The sequence below is a fragment of the Oncorhynchus nerka genome, linkage group LG25 (genome assembly GCF_034236695.1).
Source record: "Oncorhynchus nerka isolate Pitt River linkage group LG25, Oner_Uvic_2.0, whole genome shotgun sequence".
In the NCBI taxonomy this organism is placed as follows: domain Eukaryota; kingdom Metazoa; phylum Chordata; class Actinopteri; order Salmoniformes; family Salmonidae; genus Oncorhynchus; species Oncorhynchus nerka.
Genome location: NC_088420.1, coordinates 29,165,692 through 29,190,137, shown reverse-complemented (window position 1 = coordinate 29,190,137; position 24,446 = coordinate 29,165,692). Strand labels below are relative to the sequence as shown.

General features: G+C 40.6%; 1 protein-coding gene across 1 annotated transcript in view; it reads left to right on the top strand.

Moving 5' to 3' along the window:
- The window catches only part of LOC115109350 (cadherin-13-like), a 635,591-nt gene that overhangs the window by 409,437 nt on the left and 201,708 nt on the right, over window positions 1-24,446 (top strand). Inside the window, exon 8 of the mRNA XM_029634155.2 lies at window positions 6,036-6,214. Coding sequence (XP_029490015.1) covers window positions 6,036-6,214 — 179 coding nt within the window. The remainder of the gene's footprint in view (window positions 1-6,035; window positions 6,215-24,446) is intronic.

Here is a 24,446-nt window from a genome sequence, read left to right as displayed (position 1 = left end):
TTATTCTGGCACTACTTCCCAAGGCCCATTTCCTCTTTCCTATAGGCTGTCTCGTTGTTGTTGGTAATCAGGCCTACCACTATTGTTTTTTCTGCAAACTTGACGACTGAGTTGGAGACGTACGTGGCCACGCAGTCATGGGTGAACAGGGAGTATAGGAGGGGGCTGAGCACGTACCCTTGTGGGGCCCCCGTGTTGACGATCAGCGTAGCGGAGGTGTTGTAGCTTAACTTCATGACCTGGGGAAGGCCTGCCAGTAAGTCCAGGACCCAGCTGCACAGTGCGGGGTTCAGACCCAGGACCTCAAGCATGGAGATGATGTTGGAGGGCAGTATGGTGTTGAATGCTGAACAGCATTCTTACATAGGTATTCCCCTTGTCCAGCTGGGATAAGGCAGCGTGCAGTGCGATGGCGATTACATCATCCATGGATCTGTTGGGGTGGTATGCAATTGCAGTGGGTATAGGGTGTCGGTAAAGTGGAGGTAATCTGATCTTTAACTAGCCTCTCAAAGCACTTCATCATGACAGAAGTTACTGTTACTGGGCGATAGTAATGTAGTTCCGTTACCTTCACTTTCTTGGGTGCAGGAACAATGGTGAATATCTTGAAGCAAGTGGGGAGATTGAATATGTCCGTAAACACTCCAGTCAGTTGATCTGCACATACTCTGAGGACACGGCTAGGCATGGCATCTGGGCCGGCAGCCTTGAGGGAATGAGTGCTCACAGTCCTCGTGAGCAGAGGTGGCCTGCATCGGTGGCACGGTTTTTTTCACGAAGAGGGTGATGGAGGTGGTTAGGTTGTCCGGTAGCAAGGCATCGGTGTCTGCAACGTCACTGGTTTTCCCTCTTTTAATCCATCATTGTCTGGAGTCCTTACTATGTACATCTCGTGTCTGAGCCATTGAAATGCAACTCCACTTCGTCTCTGTACAAACATTTTGCCTGTTTGATTACCTCACGGGAGGGCACAGCTGGACTGTTTGTACTCTTCCATGTTCCCAGTCAACTTGCCGTCGTTAAATGCGATGGTTCGCACTTTAACAATTGCCTGAATGCTTCCATCTATCCATGTTTTTTGGTTTGGATACGTTCTAATCGTCTCAGTGGAAAAAACATTGCCAATGCACTTCACTCAGTCACCGAGTCAGTGTATAGGTCAATGTTATTCTCAGAGGCAACCCGGAACATATCCCAGTGCACGTGATCAAAACAATCTTGAAGCATAGATTTTGATTGATCAGACCAATGTTGAACTTCCTATTGAAGTTTCTGCCTATATATATTATACAGACACTAACTGTTAGCATTTGGTGGTCTATAAAAATGTACCACAATAATAGACGTTTAGGTGAGGCAGGTGAACCTGTAGCCATATTACTTCAACAATATTTGACATGAGATCCTCTCTAAGCTTTACAGGAATATGACTCCGTATATAAAAAGCAACACCACCCCCATTAGCATTCTTGTCTCTTCTGTAGATGTTGAAACCATGTATTACCACTATATAATCACAGGTATTATTTAAGTGAGTTCCAGTGAAAGTCTATATTTAACCTCATAGTCCGCCCAAACCCGTATGCGGTAGCGTAACTACAGCCTCAAGCTCATTACCATAACGCAACGTTAGCGATTTCTAAAAATCGCAAATGAAATGAAATAAATATGCCTGTTCTCAAGCTTATCCTTTTCTTAACAATCCTGTCGTCTCAGATTTTCAAAATATGCTTTAGAACCAGAGAAAATCAATAATTTGTGTAAGAGTGGTGATAGCTAGCTTAGCATTTAGCGTTAGCATTTAGCACGCAACATATTCACAAAAACCAGCCAAGGAATCAAATAAAATAATTTACCTTTGAAGAACTTCAGATGTTTCAATGAGGAGACTCTCAGTTACATAGCAGATGTCCAGTTTTTCCTGAAAGATTCTTGTGTAGGACACATCGTTCCCTTTTGTTACTATGCATTTGGCTACCGAAACTAACCGAAAATTCAGTCACCTACATGTCGAACTTTTTTCCGAATTAACTCCATAATATCGACTGAAACATGGAAAACGTTGTTTGAATAAATCCTGAAGGTGGTTTGTCATATTTCTCTCCATTGAAAGCACCGCCCTTGTACCCTGCTTTGTTCTGAGATTTGAATGGAAAAATACTGGGACTTGATTTTTGCGCACCAAATGCCACGCAGACACCAAGAGGGACACTTGGCAATTGTAGTCTCTTATGGTCAATCTTCCAATGATATGCCTACAAATACGTCACAATGCTGCAGAGACCTTGGGGAAACAAGAGAAAGAGTCCGTTCATTCCTGTCGCATTCACAGCCATATAAGGCGATCATGGAAAACGTAGCCTCAGAAATCCTGTGCATTTCCTAGTCGGTCATACATCTTGGTTTTGCCCGAAGCATTTGTTCTAAGGGACTCACAGTGAAAATCTTTGCATTTCTGGAAACGTAAGACTGTCTTCTTTCAAAACTATCAATTCCAAGCATATTCGAGCATCTTTTCGTGACAAAATATTGCGCTTAAAACGGGCACGTCTTTTTATCCAAAAATGAAATACTGCCCCTAGAGTACTAACAGGTTAATCTGTTACTAGCAAGCTATTGATTTCATGAACCTTGTTTCTTAGGCTATGTATGTTAATAATGTGAGCTATTTGTAGCGCTTTTCTTGAATTCTTTATTATTTGTATTGCTTTACTGGGAGGGAAGCTTATCAGAGGTAGACATGACAGTGATATTTATGTTTGAGCTGCTAGCTTCCTACGAGGCCAAAATGCCTCTGTGCTAACAGTATAACTCAGGTTCATAGGCACATTATTACTGCTGACAATAGCTGTTGGATTGACAGAGGCATTCAGGGGAGTTAGAAAACATAAATTAGGTTACTTACATTATGACTGCCAACACCCTTGGGACAATGTACATTTGCAAAACAATGCAAATCAAAATATATTGGTCACATAAACATATTTATCAGATGTTATTGCTAAATATGTGTATATTAATTGCTATTAATTGCTATGTCCAGTCTTTAGATAGCAAGGTAGACGAAATTATGGCAAGGGTTGCTTTCCAGAGAGACATCAGGGATTGTAACATACTCTGTTTCACAGAAACATGGCTCTCTAGGGATATGCTATCAGAGTCAGTACAGCCACCGGGATTATTTGCGCATCACGCCAACAGAAATAAACATCTCTCCGGGAAGAAGGGTGGGGGTGTATGTTTCATGATAACGACTCATGGTGTAATTGTAACAACAAACAGGAACTCAAGTCCTTTTGTTCATCTGACCTAGAATTCCTCACAATCAAATGCCGACCATATTATCTCCCAAGAGAATTCTCGTCGGTTATTGTCACAGCAGTGTTTATCCCCCCTCAAGCCGATACCACGATGGCCCTCAAGGTACTTCACTGGACTCTATGCAAACTGGAAGCCATATATCCTGAGGATGCATTTGTTGTAGCTGGGGATTTTAAAGAAGGCTACCTAAATTCTATCAGCATATGGATTGTAGGACCCGGGTTGGCAAAACATTTGTTCACTGCTACTCTGACTTCTGCGATGCATACAAGACCCTCCCGCACCCTCCTTTCGGCATCTCTGACCACAATTCCATTTTGTATCTCCCTTCCTATAGGCCCAATACCAAGGACTGTGGGCTTTCCTTCTCCATGGCCGACGTGAGTAAGACATTTAAACATGTCAACCCTCGCAAGGCTGCTGGCCTAGACGGCACCCCTTGCCGTGTCCTCAGAGCATGCGCAGACCAGCTTGCTGGTGTGTTTAAGGACATATTCAATCTCCTTATCCCAGTCTGCTGTCCCCACATGCTTCAAGATGGCCACCATTGTTCCTGTACCCAAGAAGGCAAAAGTAACTGAACTAAATGACTACTGCCCTGTAGCACTCACTTCTGTCATCATGAAGTGCTTTGAGAGACTAGTTATTGATCATATCACCTCCACCTTACCTGTCACCCTAGACCTATTGCAATTTGCATACCTCCACAATAGGTCCACAGATGATGCAATCGCCATCACACTGCCCTATCTCATCTGGACAAAAGGAATACCTATGTAAGAATGCTGTTCATTGACTACAGCTCAGCATTAAACACCATAATACCCTTCAAGCTCATCATTAAGCTTGAGACCCTGGGTCTCAACCCCGCCCTGCACAATTGGATCCTGGACTTCCTGACGGCTGCCCCAGGTGGTGAAGGTAGGAAAAAACATCTCCACTTCTCTGATCCTCTGCACTGGGGCCCCATAAGGGGATGTGCTCAGCCCCCTCCTGTACTCCCTGTTTCCTTTCTACAAAAAAGGTATCAATCAATTCAGACTACAAGATTGTAGACCTAATGTCACGGTATAATTCACACTCTGATAGTACCCATACAGAAACACAGGCCTTGTTTAAGTCTCTTTGGCAAGGCTTTTTAGTTTTAGCCGACATCCTTGACTGTTCACCTCAGTGTTTTATGAGGCTTTGCAGAGGTGATTAGTGGTCGGTAAAGCAGTAATCCTTCTACAGGCTAATTAGAGCTCTCAGTAGACAGACACAGAGACTGCTGCCCTATGTACATATAGGAATTTAACCCTGGTCACTTTAATAATGTCTACATACTGTTTTACCCACTTTATATTGCCTTGTAAAAGTATTCAGACACATTTTGATTTTTTTTAAAATTACAAACTGGGATTAATTAAAATGGATATAATTGTCATTTGTCTGTCAACAATCAACACAATATAATCAATAATGTCAAAGTGGAAGAACAATTCTAACATTTATAATTTCTAAGATTAATAAAATGAATACAAATGTAATTATTTAAATAGATGTCGGGCTCGAAGGGCACAGTGGTCTAAGGCACTGCAAGAGGCGCCACTACAGTCCCTGGTTTGAATCCAGGCTGTATTACATCCGGCCGTGATTAGGAGTCCCAGGACTTGCCAAGTTAAATAAAGGTTAAATGTAAAAATATATATATATCTCGTTCCGGCCGGTTTAGCCCCCCCTGGCCCACTCGTAATTTGCACTCTGCATTCTTTGAGTGAACCATAGTGTTCCAAACTCAATTTTCAGTCTCCACAGAGATGCCTTGCTGTTCTCAGAAGAGATGTGTGTTCTGAAAGAATATGAGGTGGGAGAGAGATTGGCTTCACAGCAGTAAACATATTTTCTTGCCTGTAGAGTGGAGGTGTGAGGTTCGTCACTGAGGTGAGACAAGAGGATGGGGGGTTGAGGGTATATCAAGGTTTGACTGGGATTTCAGCTCCGATGCAGGGAGGGCACCACATCTTTGTTCCATTACTAAATTACATTAGGTATATCGTTATGACCAATGTTTTTGAAGAGAATGTATTAGTAAAAAGGATGTGTGTTCAGAGTGACCCAGAGTATTCTGACTGATGTCTGTCGCCATTCTTGGCCTTTGTCTCAGTGCAGGTTTGAACAGGCTCATATTTTCATCATAATTGTGATTTGGTGACGTAAAGAACTTTGACAGCACAACGGCAGAGTCATGTCTGAAGTGTAAAACTAATGACTCAATAATGTTATGGGCGGAGTTGGAAAGATGGATGTCAGAGATATTGCAATGTAAATGTACTTTTAATTTGTCTGTCTGTATATTTCAACACATGCCATATGATGGTGCAGTGAGATACCAGATGGGTTGGACAAAAAAATGTATACTCAAAAATTGGAAATCAGCCAATCCTCTGTCGTTCATGCAATGGAAAGGTCAAATGCTTTATTATCAAAAAATGTACCAAAATGTACCAAAATTGTGCAGTTTGAGGCCATGTGGCAGAAAGTGATAAAGGTGCCCTTAGGGGTGGAGGATAGTGGTTCTGGGCAGGTGTGATGTAGTGATGTTTGTATGATGTAGTCATTTGTATGTGTATGTTTTTTATTGTTTATAAAATATCAAATAAAATCATATACATAAATAAGAACTGAGATATTGCTGCAACCTTCTCACGGTAAACTATCTGTTTCTATAGGAACCGTGGTGATGACGATGACAGCGGAGGATGCTGATGACCCCAGGTTGCAGAACGCGGTGCTGCGCTACAACATTGTGAGGCAGTCGCCCGACAAACCCTCACCCAACATGTTCTACATCAACCCAGAGAGCGGCAACATTGTCACTGTCATCTCCCCCACGCTTCTGGACAGAGAGGTGGGTGTGCTTTGATTGGGCTGGGAGCCTCTCCAGACTGATCTGATGGGCCCCCAAAACACTGCTTCTGTCTCACTACCTCGCTACCATGAAGTTTTAAAGGCCCGGTGCAGACAAAAACGAGATTTTCTTGTGTTTTATATATACAGTATATTCAGAAAGTATTCAGACCACTAGACTTTTTCCACATTTTGTTACGGTACAGCCTTATTCTAAAATGGGTTTTAAAAAAATCCTCATCTATCCATAATGACAAAGCGAAAATAAAATACCTTATTTACATAAGCATTCAGGCCCTTTGTTATGAGACTCAAAATTGAGCTCAGGTTGCATCCTGTTTTCATTGATCATCCTTGAGATGTTTCTACAACTGGATTGGTTGTAAAATGTGGTAAATTCAATTGATTGGACATGATTTGGAAAGAGACACACCTGTCTATATAAGGTCCCTCTGTTGACAGTGGATATCAGAGCAAAAATCCAGCGATGAGGTCCAAGAAATTGTCTGTAGAGCTCCGAGACAGGATTGTGTCGAGGGAGAAGGGCCTTGGTCAGGGAGGTGACAAAGAACCCGATGGTCACTCTGATAGAGCTTCACAGTTCCTCTGTGGAAATGGGAGAAGCTTCCAGAAGGAAAACCATATCTGCAGCACTCCACCAATTAGGCCTTAATGGTAGAGGGGTCAGACAGAAGCCACTCCTCAGTAAAAGGCACATGAAAGCCTCTCAGACCATGAGAAACAAGATTCTCTGGTCTGATGAAACCAAGATTGAACTCTTTGGCCTGAATGTCAAGCGTCACGTCTGGAGCAGAGCTGACACCATCCCTACGGTGAAGCATGGTGGAGGCAGCATCATGCTGTGGGGATGTTTTCAGCGGCAGGGCCTGGGAGACTAGTCAGGACCGAGGGACAGGTGCATGGAGCAAACGATAGAGAGATCCTTAATGAAAACTGCACCAGAGCGCTTAGGACCTCAGACTGTGGCGAAGGTTCACCTGCCAACAGGACAACAACCCAAAGCACTCACCCAAGACAACACAGAAGTGGCTTCAGGACATGTTTGAATGTCCTTGAGTGCTCAGCCAGAACCCGGACTTGAAACCGATTGAACATCTCTGGAGAGACCTGAAAATAGCTGTGCAGCGACGCTCCCCATCCAACCTGCCAGAGCTTGAGAGGATCTGCAGAGATTATTGGAAGAAACTCCACAAATACAGGTGTTCCAAGCTTTTGTAGCGTGATACCCAAGAAGATTTGAGGCTGTTATCACTTTTAATATAAAGCAAGCAGACAGGAATCGGGGTGGTCAGTTACTGTTCGATTGAACATTAGAATGGGAAAAGTGAGTGACCTAAGCAACTTTGAGCATGATATGATTGTCAGTGTCAGGCTTGCCAGATCCAGTATCTCAGAACTGGCCTTCCACCTGGGCTTTTCATACACAACAGTGTCTAGGGTTTACCAAAAATGGTGCGACAAACAAAAAACATCCTGTCAGCGGCATTCCTATGGCCAAAAAGAGCATGTTGATGAGAGAGAATGAAGGAGAATGGCAAGAATCGCGCAAGCTAACAGGCGGGTCACACACAGACAAATAAATCCCCACCTAGGGGTCCGACCCATTGGGTGTCTATTGCCAAAATACTAACAAAATGAGCTTGTAATAGCGAATTTCCATTGAGGCTGCTAGCTAAATATGCTAACGAGTGCAAACAAAAATAATCTAAGTGCATAGACAGGCAATCCAGCTCATAAAGTTATACATATATAGGTAGAAGCTACCAAATGTCATTGTTTGGTGAGATTGGACATTTACAAGCAAATGTGACCGAGAGACATTGTGCAAATGAACAAAGTTTTGGCTCATGTTTGTCTGAAGGAAGAACAGTACTCCAGCAGCTGTTTCTGTGTGGAGTCTGGGGTTCCTAGGGCAACGGGCCTGCCTGCTCTTTTTATTTTATTTATTTCACCTTTATTTAACCAGGTAGGCTAGTTGAGAACAAGTTCTCTTTTGCAACTGCGACCTGGCGACCTCTTCTCAGAGAAGAGGGGGGCGGAGCAGATGGCCGAGAACGGAGAGGAGAAAAAACGCAAGGAAATCAAGGTAGCAGTGACAGCTGTACAAATAACTCATCCAAAAGGGCACAGCAGAAAGCTAACACAATATGATTCCCCATCGCCTTATGAATTCAGCCTATTAAAGGCCCATTTACTGGTAGGCATATGCTAAATATACATCAATGGAATTACATATTAAGTCATTGAAATGTGACTGCAATGTATCCAAGATGTGCGCATGTGCACAATACCATGACATGGAATAGTAACTGTGCCATGAGGCACAGGCAAAATTATATGCTACATATCAGAAATACAGTACATGGTAGCATGAGGCTACATAAAGGTGCTGAATGTCCATAAACACAGCTACAGTATTTGCATAAACAGACAATACAAAATTAATATATTTCCCTTGAAACGATACATGAGAGCTTCACCACCAGGCCTTACAATCTAACAATACTGGCTAACATTCTGGCATAACTGGCTAGCAGTAGCATGAGACACATGAAAGGAAATAATTCATAAACATGTTAAATATTAACTTGACTTCCTTAATTAACAACACGCAACTGAAGTAATTGACATGTAGGACAGCAGGGGAGAGTGAGGTAAGTTGAGCCATTTTTTACATTCAGCATCACTTCATCAAGGGAAATATACTGTAGTATTTTTTCTAACAAAGCTATCTACATATATTTCAGGATGTTGTGTAACCCTGGTAAGTTGAGTTGCGGGACAAAGTTATACATTTCTGTACTGAATTAAATATTGCCTCTACCTTTTTAAAACCATGTCCATCATGTCTTTTTCCCAAACAAAATTCAACACGATCACAATCAATTTTTTGTTTATTAACAACACCTAACAACACTTTGTATTTTTTTTAAAGACTTTTTACCATAGGCCAGGCACTGTTGTTACCTCATATCCTAGCAGTAATGCCTTGCATTAGGCTTGGGAAGAAAACTCAACTTGCCTTTGACTCAGCCATTGGCTGACCTTATCCCAAGGTCACCATTTTTACTATGATAGCCCACACAACTACAAGGAAAAACTTTCATGCTAGGTTTCGGACCTCATATTGAAGCTTATAAAGACACAAACTGATGTATTGTACAATCTTAAAATAATCTACTTTGGTTTAGATACAAGCATCATGAAACCTCTAACACAACAAATTAATTTACTTTGTGAAAAGTTTTTGGGAGCTAACTTTTTCCATGTGGTTTCTCCCTTCAGTCTCAATGAAATTATGACCCTTTCTCAAATATTTGGTCAAATTATTAATTTTGTTTATGGTTTCCTAGAAACAAGGGTGGCTCAATGTACCATTTAGGCATAATCCCACTCTCCCTTACTGACAATTAAATGCACACACTAACAAAAGTCATATACAGAAACTTGAGGAACAATCCAATGAGTCCTTTCTCTTCTGACTGCGATCTCGCTCTGACGGCAGGAGTGCAGTTTAGTGAGATGCACAGGAATGGTGAACTATGATTATCTGGTAAAAGTGGGGTGACTTGGAGTTACCACTATGACCATGTACAAAAGGTCAGAGCAAAATTCTTGTTTGAGAAGATATTTTTGACCATTGATCATTTGACAATTTTAATCGAAAAGCAAGGTACTTAATTGTTACCCAGAAATTATTTGATATTGAGAAAAACAGCTGAATTGGACCATCATTAAAGAGACTAGAGATAGGCGAACGGAGGAAGCAGGAGAGGGGTCGTTGTGCTGGGGAGGTGAGGAGGGGGATGAGGGAAGGCGTAGGGATTGGGTGGGTGTCGGTGCTGCATTCCAATGAGCAAGCAGAGGCAGCGTCTCTCCATTCCTTAACTGGAGCAAGGCAACTACATGATTGCTTTTTCAGCGGGGTGACGAATGCCAGAACATCGATTCACTGTGCTCGTGGAAGAGGAATATTAGCTGTTGTCAGACACTTAAAGCACGGTTTAATTGACGTAATACAAACTCATCCACCAGCATTGGCTGTGTCCAACAAGTCCAACAGAAACCTCTCAGCTGGAACAGGGGAATCACTAGCAAACAACAATGTGTGGATCTCTGAGCAATAACTCTCATACTGTAGATGATGAATTGATAAATGTGTTAGTATTGTGTCTAATGCATACTTTGAGTGCATACTTTGAGTGCCTGGTCTGTGTGCTCATGAAGGATGCTATTGATTTCTGTTGAAAAATCAATGCATGATTACAGAGTTGTATTGAATGTAATCAAATCAAATGTTATTGGTCACTTACATGTGTTTAACAGATGTTATTGCCGGTGTAGCAAAATGCTTGTGTTTCTAGCTGTTTGCAGGAATATCTAACAATTTCACAACAATACACACAATACACACAAATCTAAAGTAAAGGAATGGAATTAAAAATATCTAAATATTTGGATGAGCAATGTCAGATCGGCATAGACTAAAATACAGTACAATAGAATAGAGTACAGTATATGCATATGAGATTAGTAATGCAAAATATGTTTAAAAAAATACATTTAAAAAAGAATAATAATTAAGTGACTAGTGTTCCATTATTAACGTGGCCAGTGATGTCAAGTCTATGTACAGTGGTTCCTCCATTAAAAGTTGAGAGCTTACACCGTGGGACTTAGAGGTACCCAGCGTTCCAATGATGAATTTGACACGAGCCACACGTCCATGATGACTTTCTTCAGAAATGAAGGCTGACAAAACGTTATGGTGGAGCAAATGTAAGTAGTTATAACGTCTGTCACGTTCTGACCTTTATTTCCTTTGTTTTGTCATTATTTAGTATGGTCAGGGCGTGAGTTGGGGTGGGCAGTCTATGTTTGTTTTTCTATGATTTGGGTATTTCTATGTTTCGGCCTAGTATGGTTCTCAATCAGAGGGAGGTGTCATTAGTTGTCTCTGATTGAGAATCATACTTAGGTAGCCTGGGTTTCACTGTGTTTGTGGGTGATTGTTCCTGTCTCTGTGTTTGCACCAGATAGGGCTGTTTTGGTTTTCCACGTTTCTTGTTTTTGTATTCAGTTGTTCATATGTACATTTACGTATTAAAAGAACCATGGACACTTACCACACCGCATATTGGTCCTCTGATCCTTTTCGCCTCTCTTCTTCGGAAGAAGAGGAGGAAATCCCTTAGAACATCATAACGAGTCAAGCAAAAAGTTACAATTGAGAGGAATATGTTAGTTAATGTAGAGACAAACAATTGTGCATATTTTTTGTCATAAAGTTAAATTATGAAAATCTCTATTTAGCAAGTTTTTTTTCAGTCATATTCAATACCAAGTGTATCAAACTCCATTCTTTGAATGATGCTGTGTCTGCATGTATGTATTACAACTATACACTTCAACAGTGTTTACCACTCCTGCTCCTGGGACATCAATGACTACACATTGTAAATATTCAATAGACTAGAAACATGATTTAAGTAAATGCTGATTTGTAATTTATATATACAGAAAATAACAGTACATCCTGCCAGCACGCCCAGAGGAACGAGATGGGAGTAACAATCCAGGCTATTTGCTCTGGGACCGGCATAATAATGTAATGAAACAAGCAGGGAGCAGGTTTCGAACACTCAACATTCTAGCCCGAAGTCCAGCACGCTATCAATTGTGTCCAAATGTATTAATTGGGTTTGGGGCCGATTGTGGATAAAAACACTATCTATTGGAATCTTTAACATGTGGAAAAAGGGGAAAATGTATTAATATTAGTTTTTCACAAGCGTAGCAGGATGGGCTGTTAGCTGAACAATAGACTATTCAACCTTTACTCAAGAATGGTCTAATAGCCGAGCTAGGTGTTGTCATGACGTTGGCCTGCGGGTATGGTTTATGACCCCCATAAGTACCTTACCCCCTTTCCTCTCTTGACTCTACTGAAAGGCTCTTGAAAAGCCTTTGTTAAACATAGAGAGTCGGGGAACATCAAAAGGTGGGGGGTAAGGAACCATATTTTAGTAATCCAACCAGTTGAATATATGCGTTGGTCCTTAATGAATATGATGTCAGTTTGGTTGTCATCTGAGACATTCTTATTAATGATAGGATAACATAAACTGTATCCTGGAAAGTCGACACATTATAGTTATCAGATTCACATGGAATTGTTGTGTAATTTAAATGTTTAAATATTAAACTATTTGTGAAAAGATTCAATGGAATTTTAACTTCCAAATGAGAGAATTTTGATTTTTTTTCTCATTTTGTCTGTCATAGTTGAAGTGTACCTATGATGAAAATTACAGGCCTCACTCATCTTTTTAAGTGGGAGAACTTGCACAATTGGTGGCTGACTAAATACTTTTTTGCCCCACTGTAGAAGTAGGATGTTTTTTATTAGGCCTACTAACAATTGCACCTGGTCAAAAATGTAGTATCCTACATAAAACAATCATTTAAATAAAAAAAAAGTGCGCACATTTGTAAATCCCAATCTCTAAAAGTGATTGGAAAGGCAGATACAAATGATGTGTGACATTGTGATTACAATAAGTAAGGGGGAAGACCACCCTGAAATGGACAAAAATGAACGAGAACATATTGGCACCGTACGAAACATACACGATGTCCAATACCACTCAAATGTACAGCATTTCATTCAAAGCTTATGACAAATGTTACATGGCAAATGCCAAGTGTCACACAGCAAAAATCCAATAGATTGTGAGCGTGCACCACAGTAAATTTTCATATTGCAAATGCACATCAAGTCAAGACCCAAGGGTCAAAAAAACTTTTCTAAAACTTTTCACCCCCTTAAGAAAGTGCCTTCTGGACCGTTTTTCGAAATTCTGTCATTTTTTGGTTAATTATACATGTATAAGAACTGTATGAACATTCTTTTGTCGTATTGTATTGTCATATTTTTTTAAACTTGTCCATAAGGCATATGTTCTGTCTTTTTGCAATATGATTTCATAGGAAGTCAAAAGTTGAAGTCAAAAGTCAGTGAACCATTGCCAAATGCCATAAGAAATGTCCAAATGCAATATGAAAGTATTGAAAGTGCCAAATTAGGATGTTTTGTCCATCTGCAATATATCATAGGAAGCCAAAAGTCGAAGTCAAAAGTCACTGAACCATTTCTAAATGCCATAAGAAATGTCCAAATGCAATATGAAAGTATTAAAAGTGTCAAATCAGGATGTTATGTCCATTTGTCTTGTACGGTCATAGGAAGTCAGTTTCCAAACCCAAAAGTCAGTGAACCATGTCCAAATGGCATTTATACTGCCCAAATGATATATAGCACTATGTTATGCCATGAATCAACCTAGATGGTATATTTGTCATGTATGACAAGGGAGAAGTGGGACTTTTTAATGATTTTTTGATAAATGTCCAAAATGACTATTGGATGGGCACGGGTGCGACCTACTCGTGGACCTTTTGCACACCCCTAAAGGCATTAAAAACATTTTTCAAATGTGCTCCTGATAACCCGTTCCTATCACCAGGCGCACGGCTGTCCATTTGGAATATGTTTCAATGGGCATTTACCATCACAAATTTGACATGCTCAAAAATACTGCAGAAATGCAAAATTAACTGCCCCGAAGAACTCGGGATGGCCGGGCAATGATAGTGGTTCCTCTCCATCACTCGTTTTGTTGATTTAATCATGTCCATTTGGTGATGTATTTTCACTGTTTAACCTGTTGCTTCTACTCGGGACGCTTGCGTCCCAACTAGAGCTCTGGAAATGCAAATGCGCTACGCTAAATGCTAATAGTATTAGTTAAAACTCAAAAGTTCATTAAAATACACATGCAGGGTATCGAATTAAAGCTACACTCGTTGTGAATCCAGGCAACAAGTCAGATTTTTAAAATGCTTTTCGGCGAAAGCATGAGAAGCTATTATCTGATAGCATGCAACACCCCAAAAGACCCACAGGGGACGTAAACAAAATAATTAGCATTTCGGCGTTACACAAACCGCACAATAAAATAGAAAACATTCATTACCTTTCACCATCTTCTTTGTTGGCACTCCTAGATGTCCCATAAACACTATTTGGGTCTTTATTTCGATTAAATCGGTCCATATAAAGCCTAGATATCGTTATATGTAGACTGTGTGATAAAAGAAAAAAACATTGTTTCAAAACGTAACGTCATTTTTTTTAATTCAAAAAGTCGACGATAAACTTTCTCAAAACACTTCGAAATACGTTTGTAATGCAACTTTAGGTATTAGTAAACGTTAATAAGCGATAAAATTCATCAGGAGGCGATGTAAAGATCATTAGCTGTCCGTCTGGAAAAATGTCCGGCTAGAAACTCAACGAAAATATCCGGTCCTAGACCGGATTAGATACGGTGTCCTGTATGTGTTTGACCAAGAAAAAACTCGAAGGGAAATGACAAGACTCTAGACACCCTGTGGAAGCTGTAGGTACTGCAACCTCAGTCAATTAATTGTGGTTCACGTTTATCAATGGGTTCAAGTAGCGCATGGATATATTTTCCCCATTTTCAGTGATCAGTTTTTCCTGTGCTTTTCGATGTAAATGCCGTTCTGGTAAAGCCACAGCAGTGATTTAACCAGTTTTTTAAACGTCTGAGTGTTTTCTATCCACACAGACTAAGCAAATGCATATACTATATTCCTGGCATGAGTAGCAGGGCGCTGAAATGTTGCGCGATTTTTAACAGAATGTTCAAAAAAGTAGAGGGTCGACTGAAGAGGTTAAACACATTGCAAATGTACAGAAGTCAGCCAGCAAGTCAGTGTCCATCAGTCAATTAGATATCATTCTGACACCAAACTGACACTATCTGACACCAAACCCACTTTTTCCAAATCGTTTAGAAGCCAACTATCACATATTTCAGAGCAGGCCTATAATTCACAGCGCCTTCAGTTTAAACTATAATAAAAACGCAAAGCACGTAGTTACGTTCTAGCTGCAGGTCCAGTTCTGATGTTATGTGTAGGACTATATGAGGCAACCCCGAATCCTGAGTTTTGGCTCAATATGTTATTCGGTGCCTGAGCAACGACCTTAATTGGTGCTGAAAGTCCACTTTTTCCGGACATTGCTACAGGGTCCTTGAATGAGCGTAAGGACATAAACGTTGGGGTCCGTCTCTATGGGCCGAGGCGGTTTCAATGCACCTAGTCTTGCGACTCTGGGACTTTTCTAAATGTCGTCATTTTCGTGATGGTCAAAATGAATTGAAGTTATTTCAAATGTACAAGGCTGTTTTTCGGTCTGAGAACCACCTAGAGCCACATAACTCACCACGCACTATCGACTTGAGCTCTAGAACAGGGTTCTAAAGTTTCAGAGCTCTCGGTCTGACGGTTCTTTGATATTTTGAACGAAGGTAACTATTGCAGGCTCTGTGTGTCTCTAAGGCTGACACTGTCACTTCATTGCTGTGTGTGTGTGTGTGAGTTTTTCTTGGAAATCTGATGGGAGACATGACTGATTTACAGTTCATGAGGGTTGCCTAATCACACTAATTCGGTTTTGGAAAGATGTTACTTTTTTAACCCTTCGAAACAGCCTCTGTTACCGCAATTTAAGGCCCTTCTGGGTGGCACAGGAAGCAAAAAGTAAACACATATCCTCATTGGGGTAGGCTTTTACAGAATCTTGAGTTTTTAAAGTCTTTACGTTAAGAACTGACTGATTTACACAGGGTGGAATGCAGTGATTTTCACAAACTGCAGGTTTGGTACATCAAAACACCTTTAGGGTGAATTTAACCACTTCCGGTTGCTCCAGGAAGCTTAGAATCAACGCAGGTAGACCTCATAGTGGCCAGATTAATTGTCATCGAAGACAGGTTCATAAGGCATTCATAACCCACATAGGCTTCAGGTTGAATTTAGGGAAGCAGACAATGTATTGCTATGGGGAGAGAAGTCATTGCAAACTGTTTGATGTAAACACCTTCTTTTCATTGTTAAGGGTCAATGCCACATGGTCAAGGTTAGGCTTGCACAGATCGGGAGGACCTCTGGAACGTTCCTGAGGTCGAATTGTGCTTCTAACCCTAACGGTTTCCCCGCTTTCACCCCAAAGCACCTGAAATTTAGGGCCAGGCTTCATTTTGGGCCTACTTTTTTGCACTGTCGCTGCGCTCAGACCGAGCGAGCTACGGTCCAGTGGGGCATGTCATTGAACTCGGCACAGCCTAGAGATTATGGTAATGCTATTGCAGGCTCTGTGTGTCTTTAAGCCCCATACTATGTCACTCCATCCTTGCTATGTGTGTGTGTGAGTGTTTTTTCTTTTTCTTGTCCATAAGGCATATGTTCTGTCTTTTTGCAATATGATTTCATAGGAAGTCAAAAGTTGAAGTCAAAAGTCAGTGAACCATTGCCAAATGCCATAAGAAATATCCAAATGCAATATGAAAGTATTGAAAGTGCCAAATTAGGATGTTTTGTCCATCTGCAATATATCATAGGAAGTCAAAAGTCGAAGTCAAAAGTCACTGAACCATTTCTAAATGCCATAAGAAATGTCCAAATGCAATATGAAAGTATTAAAAGTGTCAAATCAGGATGTTATGTCCATTTGTCTTGTACGGTCATAGGAAGTCAGTTTCCAAACCCAAAAGTCAGTGAACCATGTCCAAATGGCATTTATACTGCCCAAATGATATATAGCACTATGTTATGCCATGAATCAACCTAGATGGTATATTTGTCATGTATGACAAGGGAGAAGTGGGACTTTTTAATGATTTTTTGATAAATGTCCAAAATGACTATTGGATGGGCACGGGTGCGACCTACTCGTGGACCTTTTGCACACCCCTAAAGGCATTAAAAACATTTTTCAAATGTGCTCCTGATAACCCGTTCCTATCACCAGGCGCACGGCTGTCCATTTGGAATATGTTTCAATGGGCATTTACCATCACAAATTTGACATGCTCAAAAATACTGCAGAAATGCAAAATTAACTGCCCCGAAGAACTCGGGATGGCCGGGCAATGATAGTGGTTCCTCTCCATCACTCGTTTTGTTGATTTAATCATGTCCATTTGGTGATGTATTTTCACTGTTTAACCTGTTGCTTCTACTCGGGACGCTTGCGTCCCAACTAGAGCTCTGGAAATGCAAATGCGCTACGCTAAATGCTAATAGTATTAGTTAAAACTCAAAAGTTCATTAAAATACACATGCAGGGTATCGAATTAAAGCTACACTCGTTGTGAATCCAGGCAACAAGTCAGATTTTTAAAATGCTTTTCGGCGAAAGCATGAGAAGCTATTATCTGATAGCATGCAACACCCCAAAAGACCCACAGGGGACGTAAACAAAATAATTAGCATTTCGGCGTTACACAAACCGCACAATAAAATAGAAAACATTCATTACCTTTCACCATCTTCTTTGTTGGCACTCCTAGATGTCCCATAAACACTATTTGGGTCTTTATTTCGATTAAATCGGTCCATATAAAGCCTAGATATCGTTATATGTAGACTGTGTGATAAACGAAAAAAACATTGTTTCAAAACGTAACGTCATTTTTTTAAATTCAAAAAGTCGACGATAAACTTTCACAAAACACTTGAAATACGTTTGTAATGCAACTTTAGGTATTAGTAAACGTTAATAAGCGATAAAATTCATCAGGAGGCGATGTAAAGATCATTAGCTGTCCGTCTGGAAAAATGTCCGGCTAGAAACTCAACGAAAATATCCGGTCCTAGACCGGATTAGATACGGTGTCCTGTATGTGTTTGACCAAGAAAAAACTCGAAGGGAAATGACAAGACTCTAGACACCCTGTGGAAGCTGTAGGTACTGCAACCTCAGTCAATTAATTGTGGTTCACGTTTATCAATGGGTTCAAGTAGCGCATGGATATATTTTCCCCATTTTCAGTGATCAGTTTTTCCTGTGCTTTTCGATGTAAATGCCGTTCTGGTAAAGCCACAGCAGTGATTTAACCAGTTTTTTAAACGTCTGAGTGTTTTCTATCCACACAGACTAAGCAAATGCATATACTATATTCCTGGCATGAGTAGCAGGGCGCTGAAATGTTGCGCGATTTTTAACAGAATGTTCAAAAAAGTAGAGGGTCGACTGAAGAGGTTAAACACATTGCAAATGTACAGAAGTCAGCCAGCAAGTCAGTGTCCATCAGTCAATTAGATATCATTCTGACACCAAACTGACACTATCTGACACCAAACCCACTTTTTCCAAATCGTTTAGAAGCCAACTATCACATATTTCAGAGCAGGCCTATAATTCACAGCGCCTTCAGTTTAAACTATAATAAAAACGCAAAGCACGTAGTTACGTTCTAGCTGCAGGTCCAGTTCTGATGTTATGTGTAGGACTATATGAGGCAACCCCGAATCCTGAGTTTTGGCTCAATATGTTATTCGGTGCCTGAGCAACGACCTTAATTGGTGCTGAAAGTCCACTTTTTCCGGACATTGCTACAGGGTCCTTGAATGAGCGTAAGGACATAAACGTTGGGGTCCGTCTCTATGGGCCGAGGCGGTTTCAATGCACCTAGTCTTGCGACTCTGGGACTTTTCTAAATGTCGTCATTTTCGTGATGGTCAAAATGAATTGAAGTTATTTCAAATGTACAAGGCTGTTTTTCGGTCTGAGAACCACCTAGAGCCACATAACTCACCACGCACTATCGACTTGAGCTCTAGAACAGGGTTCTAACGTTTCAGAGCTCTCGGTCTGACGGTTCTTTGATATTTTGAACGAAGGTAACTATTGCAGGCTCTGTGTGTCTCTAAGGCTGACACTGTGTCACTTCATTGCTGTGTGTGTGTGTGTGAGTTTTTCTTGGAAATCTGATGGGAGACATGACTGATTTACAGTTCATGAGGGTTGCCTAATCACACTAATTCGGTTTTGGAAAGATGTTACTTTTTTAACCCTTCGAAAAAACAGCCTCTGTTACCGCAATTTAAGGCCCTTCTGGGTGGCACAGGAAGCAAAAAGTAAACACATATCCTCATTGGGGTAGGCTTTTACAGAATCTTGAGTTTTTAAAGTCTTTACGTTAAGAACTGACTGATTTACACAGGGTGGAATGCAGTGATTTTCACAAACTGCAGGTTTGGTACATCAAAACACCTTTAGGGTGAATTTAACCACTTCCGGTTGCTCCAGGAATCTTAGAATCAACGCAGGTAGACCTCATAGTGGCCAGATTAATTGTCATCGAAGACAGGTTCATAAGGCATTCATAACCCACATAGGCTTCAGGTTGAATTTAGGGAAGCAGACAATGTATTGCTATGGGGAGAGAAGTCATTGCAAACTGTTTGATGTAAACACCTTCTTTTCATTGTTAAGGGTCAATGCCACATGGTCAAGGTTAGGCTTGCACAGATCGGGAGGACCTCTGGAACGTTCCTGAGGTCGAATTGTGCTTCTAACCCTAACGGTTTCCCCGCTTTCACCCCAAAGCACCTGAAATTTAGGGCCAGGCTTCATTTTGGGCCTACTTTTTTGCACTGTCGCTGCGCTCAGACCGAGCGAGCTACGGTCCAGTGGGGCATGTCATTGAACTCGGCACAGCCTAGAGATTATGGTAATGCCATTGCAGGCTCTGTGTGTCTTTAAGCCCCATACTATGTCACTCCATCCTTGCTATGTGTGTGTGTGAGTGTTTTTTCTTTGACATCTGTTCTGAGAAATGACTGATTTGTGTTGCCGAATAACACATATCAAGTTTTGGAAAGATCTGACCTTTTTAACTGCCTGAAACAGCCCCTATGACCCCAATTTAAGGCTATTCCGGGTTGGCACAGGAAGCTGAAAGTGAACACATATCCTCCTTGGGTTAGGCACTTACAGAATATTGAGTTGTAAGACTTTACATTAAGAACTGACTGATTTACAGAGGTTTGAATGAGTATGTGTAATTTCAAAAACCACAGAAATATCGCAGTGCTCCGAAACCCACCTTAACGGATTTGTCTGAACACGCCGGATCTTTAACTTTTTTGACCATCACCAATTGTACATTGTACATTGTACGATTTATCTTAAATTGCGATAGATAAATGGCTCGTTCTTTTCTTCATGACACCGTAGGTTTGTGTACTTTGACATGAAGTGGTCAAATTAGCTCTCTATTTTCGTTTTTGACCTTTAATCCCAGAAAAATGGCCTTAACTCAAAAAGCGTTGAGGCCTCGACGCCATCTTGTTTCTGGGCTAACAGCCCATTAGTCCAAATCGATTGGTGATGTTTTGTACATTTGCAAAAAGATTCCATTCGCCATCTGGTGGAATTTACCGGGACAGCTGAAAAATGACTAAAATTAGAATATTTTATATAACGGAAACTGAATGTCCGAGAGACACTGTTCGATGACTTCCCGGAAGATCTGGCCCCGGTGCACGTACCGCCTCCGTCAGCAAATTTGAGAAACATTTGAGGATGTCTTGTAAGGGACCGTACATTTGCAATATGGAGATTCTCATCCACCATATAGCAAATGCCGAAAAGTGCTCTTCATGTATGTATGTGATGCTCAATTGGAGGCATTTTGAAAACAGGTTTTCAAACACTTGTTTTTCACAACTGTAGCAGGTGTAGCCCATCATGCAAATGTTTCCTATTAGCAGGACAATAGACTTTTTATATCCCGGCTACTGTTGGGAAAAATCCCCCAACTTGCAATGTGTTCGATGCTTAAGTACTCTGAAGTGTTACATTTCTAACTCAAAACAGGAGTACAGTATTTATTCATCAACATCATTATGCTTTCGTTAATAAAATAACGAGAAAAAAGACATTCAAATGCAGATGTTTATATGAACTAGATTTTAGTCGCACTTCCACCCAGCTCCACGACCACAGCTAAAACCTTACTGAGATGATCAATGTTTTTGTTGCATTGTTGTATCGTCAGTTTCTCTAGCCAAAACATCTTGATGGCCTTGACCAGTTCATCTTTGCTTGTCAGCTTGGCAGAGTTACGGATTAATGTTTTCAGTTAACCTCTCTGGGATATGTGGGACGGTAACGTCCCGCTTGGCCAAAAGCCAGAGAAAATGCAGAGCACCAAATTCAAATAAATTACTATAAAAATCAAACTTTCATGAAATCACACATGTAAGATACCAAATTAAAGCTACACATGTTGTGAATCCAGTCAACATGTCAGATTTCAAACAGGCTTTTCGGCGAAAGCAAAACGCTACTATTATCTGAGGATAGCACCTCCGTAAACAAAAGAGAGAAAACATACTTCAACCCTGCAGGCGCGACACAAAACGCAGAAATACAAATATAAATCATGCCTTAACTTTGACGAGCTTCTTCTGTTGGCACTCCAATATGTTCCATAAACATCACAAATGGTCCTTTTGTTCGATTAATTCCGTCCATATATATCCAAAATGTAAATTTATTTGGCACGTTTGATCCAGAAAAACAGCGGTTCCAACTTGCGCAACGTGACTACAAAATATCTCAAAAGTTACCTGTAAACTTTGCCAAAACATTTCAAACTACTTTTGTAATACAACTTTTGGTATTTTTTAAAGTAAATAATCGATCAAATTGAAGACGGGATGATCTGTGTTCAATAAAGGAAGAAAACAAACTGACGCTAGCTTTCTGGTCATGCGCCTCTGTCAAACAGTACACATGAAGTGACCCCCGTTTTGAACAGGGCTACTTCTTCATTACACAAAGGAAAAACCTCAACCAATTTCTAAAGACTGGGGACATCCAGTGGAAGCAGTATGAACTGCAAGCAAGTCCCTTAGAAATCTGGATTCCCAATGAAAGCCCATTAAAAAGAGAGACCTCAAAAAATAAAATCGGAATGCTTTGTCCTCTGGGTTTTGCCTGCTACAGAAGTTATGTTATACTCACAGACATGATTCAAACAGTTTTAGAAACTTCAGCGTGTTTTCTATCCAAATCTACTACTAATAATAATATCTTATCTTCTGGGGATAGGCAGTTTAATTTGGGCATAGTTTTCATCCAAAATTACAAATGCTGGCCCCTATCCTAGAGAAGTTAATGTCAAACAAGTTCTATCGGGTTTAAATCAGGAGACCTACATGTAGAGATTAAAACATATATTTTTAGACATACTCTAGGCCCACAGAAGGTGTTGTAGGTCCTTTATTTATTTATTTATTTTAGCCTTTATTTTACTGCATAAAGGTCTACTTACTCTGCTGGCGTCTTGACCCAGTTTATGCCCTTAAAAGACATTTAGCCTAACAGCCAACATTAGGTACAATAATAGAAATGTACACGTAAATAGGCCTAAATGTAACAAAATATTGCTCTAATCCTACTTTTGAAAGAAATTGTGTGAACCCAGAAAGACCTCTGAAATAGGGTCCAGCATATCTCTTGATGATTTCTTCCTCAAAGAAATCTCGAGCCATGATACCTGAAAAAGGAGGCAAGAGTGAATTATTGTGGAACACATAACAGTTTGTGAGGTGTAGGCTACTATATTTTATGTAACTTTTGCTTTGTAAATTGCCAAACTTACCATCAAAAATATGGGCCTGGTCCCTGGTGAGAAATTGCCCCCCACACATGGAGTTTGAGCGGATGCTTGGGACTTGGCTTGCTTGATCTTCTTCCTTTTTTGTAGCAATTTTGAGCAAATTACTCAAGGGCCACGGTTGACTCGTCTGTGAAGATGACATTATTGAATGTCTCGTCAGCTTTGATCCATGCCAGGGCCTGAATGACGCAAAGTAATTTTTTTGTCAGACGAATCATTGGGTTAAAACAACAGAACAGTACAAAACAAGCGAACACACATGGTTAATGTTCTGATAATTAAAAAATTATAATATGCACTACAGTTAAATAGTTTGGGGTCACCTAGAAATGTCATTCAGGAAATGAGTTGCAAAATTAATAGGAAATATAGTTAAGACGTTGTCAAGGTTATAAATAATGATCTTTAATTGAAATAATAATTATGTCCTTCAAACTTTGCTTTCGTCAAAGAGTTCTCCATTTGCAACAATTACATCCTTGTAGACCTTTGGCATTCTAGTTGTCAATTTGTTGAGGTAATCTGAAGAGATTTCACCCCATGCTTCCTGAAGCTGAACCTCCCAAGTTGGATTGGCTTGATGGGCACTTCTTACGTACCATACGGTCAAGCTGCTCCCACAACAGCTCAATACGGTTGAGATCCGTTGACTGTGCTGGCCACTCCATTATAGACAGAATACCAGCTGACTGATTCTTCCCTAAATAGTTCTTGCATAGTTTGGAGCTGTGCTTTGTGCAATTGTCCTGTTGTAGGAGGAAATTGGGTCCAATTAAGTGCCGTCCACATGGTATGGCATGGCGTTGCAAAATGGAGTGATAGCCTTCTTTCTTCAAGATCCAATTTACCCTGTACAAATCTCCCACTTTCCTACCACCAAAGCACCCGAGACCATCACATTGCCTCCACCATGATTCACAGATGGCATCAGGCACTCCTCCAGCATCTTTTAATTTTTTCTGAGTCTCACGAATTCTCTTCTTTGTGATCCAAACACCTCAAACTTAGATTTGTCTGTCCGTAACACTTTTTTCCAATCTTCCTCTATCTAGTGTCTGTGTTCTTTTGTCCATCTTAATCTTTTCTTTTTATTGGCCAGTCTGAGATATGGCTTTTTCTTTGCAACTCTGCCTAGAAGGCCAGCATCCCGGAGTTGCTTCTTCACTGTTGACGTTGAGACTGGTGTTTTGTGGGTACTATTTAATGAAGCTGCCAGTTGAGGACTTGTGAGGCTTCTGTTTCTCAAACTAGACACTCTAATGTACTCAACTTGCTCATTTGTGCACCGGGGCCTCCCACTCCTCTTTCTATTCTGGTTAGAGCCTGTTTGAGCTGTTTTGTGAATGGAGTAGTACAAAGCGTTGTACGATTTAAAGCAGTGGTTCGCGCTTTCAGTTTTGTGAAATGTCTCCAGTAGATTTTCCGTACCTCCTGAATGCCATAATCTGCTCACTTAACCTCTTGGCGCTAGGGGGCACTATTTTTATGTTTGGAAAAATAACGTTCCCAAAGTAAATGGCCTATTTCTCATGACCAGATGCTAGAATATGCATATAATTGACAGATTAGGATAGAAAACATTCTTAAGTTTCCAAAACTGTAAAAATATTGTCTGTGGTATAACAGAACTGATATTGCAGGCGA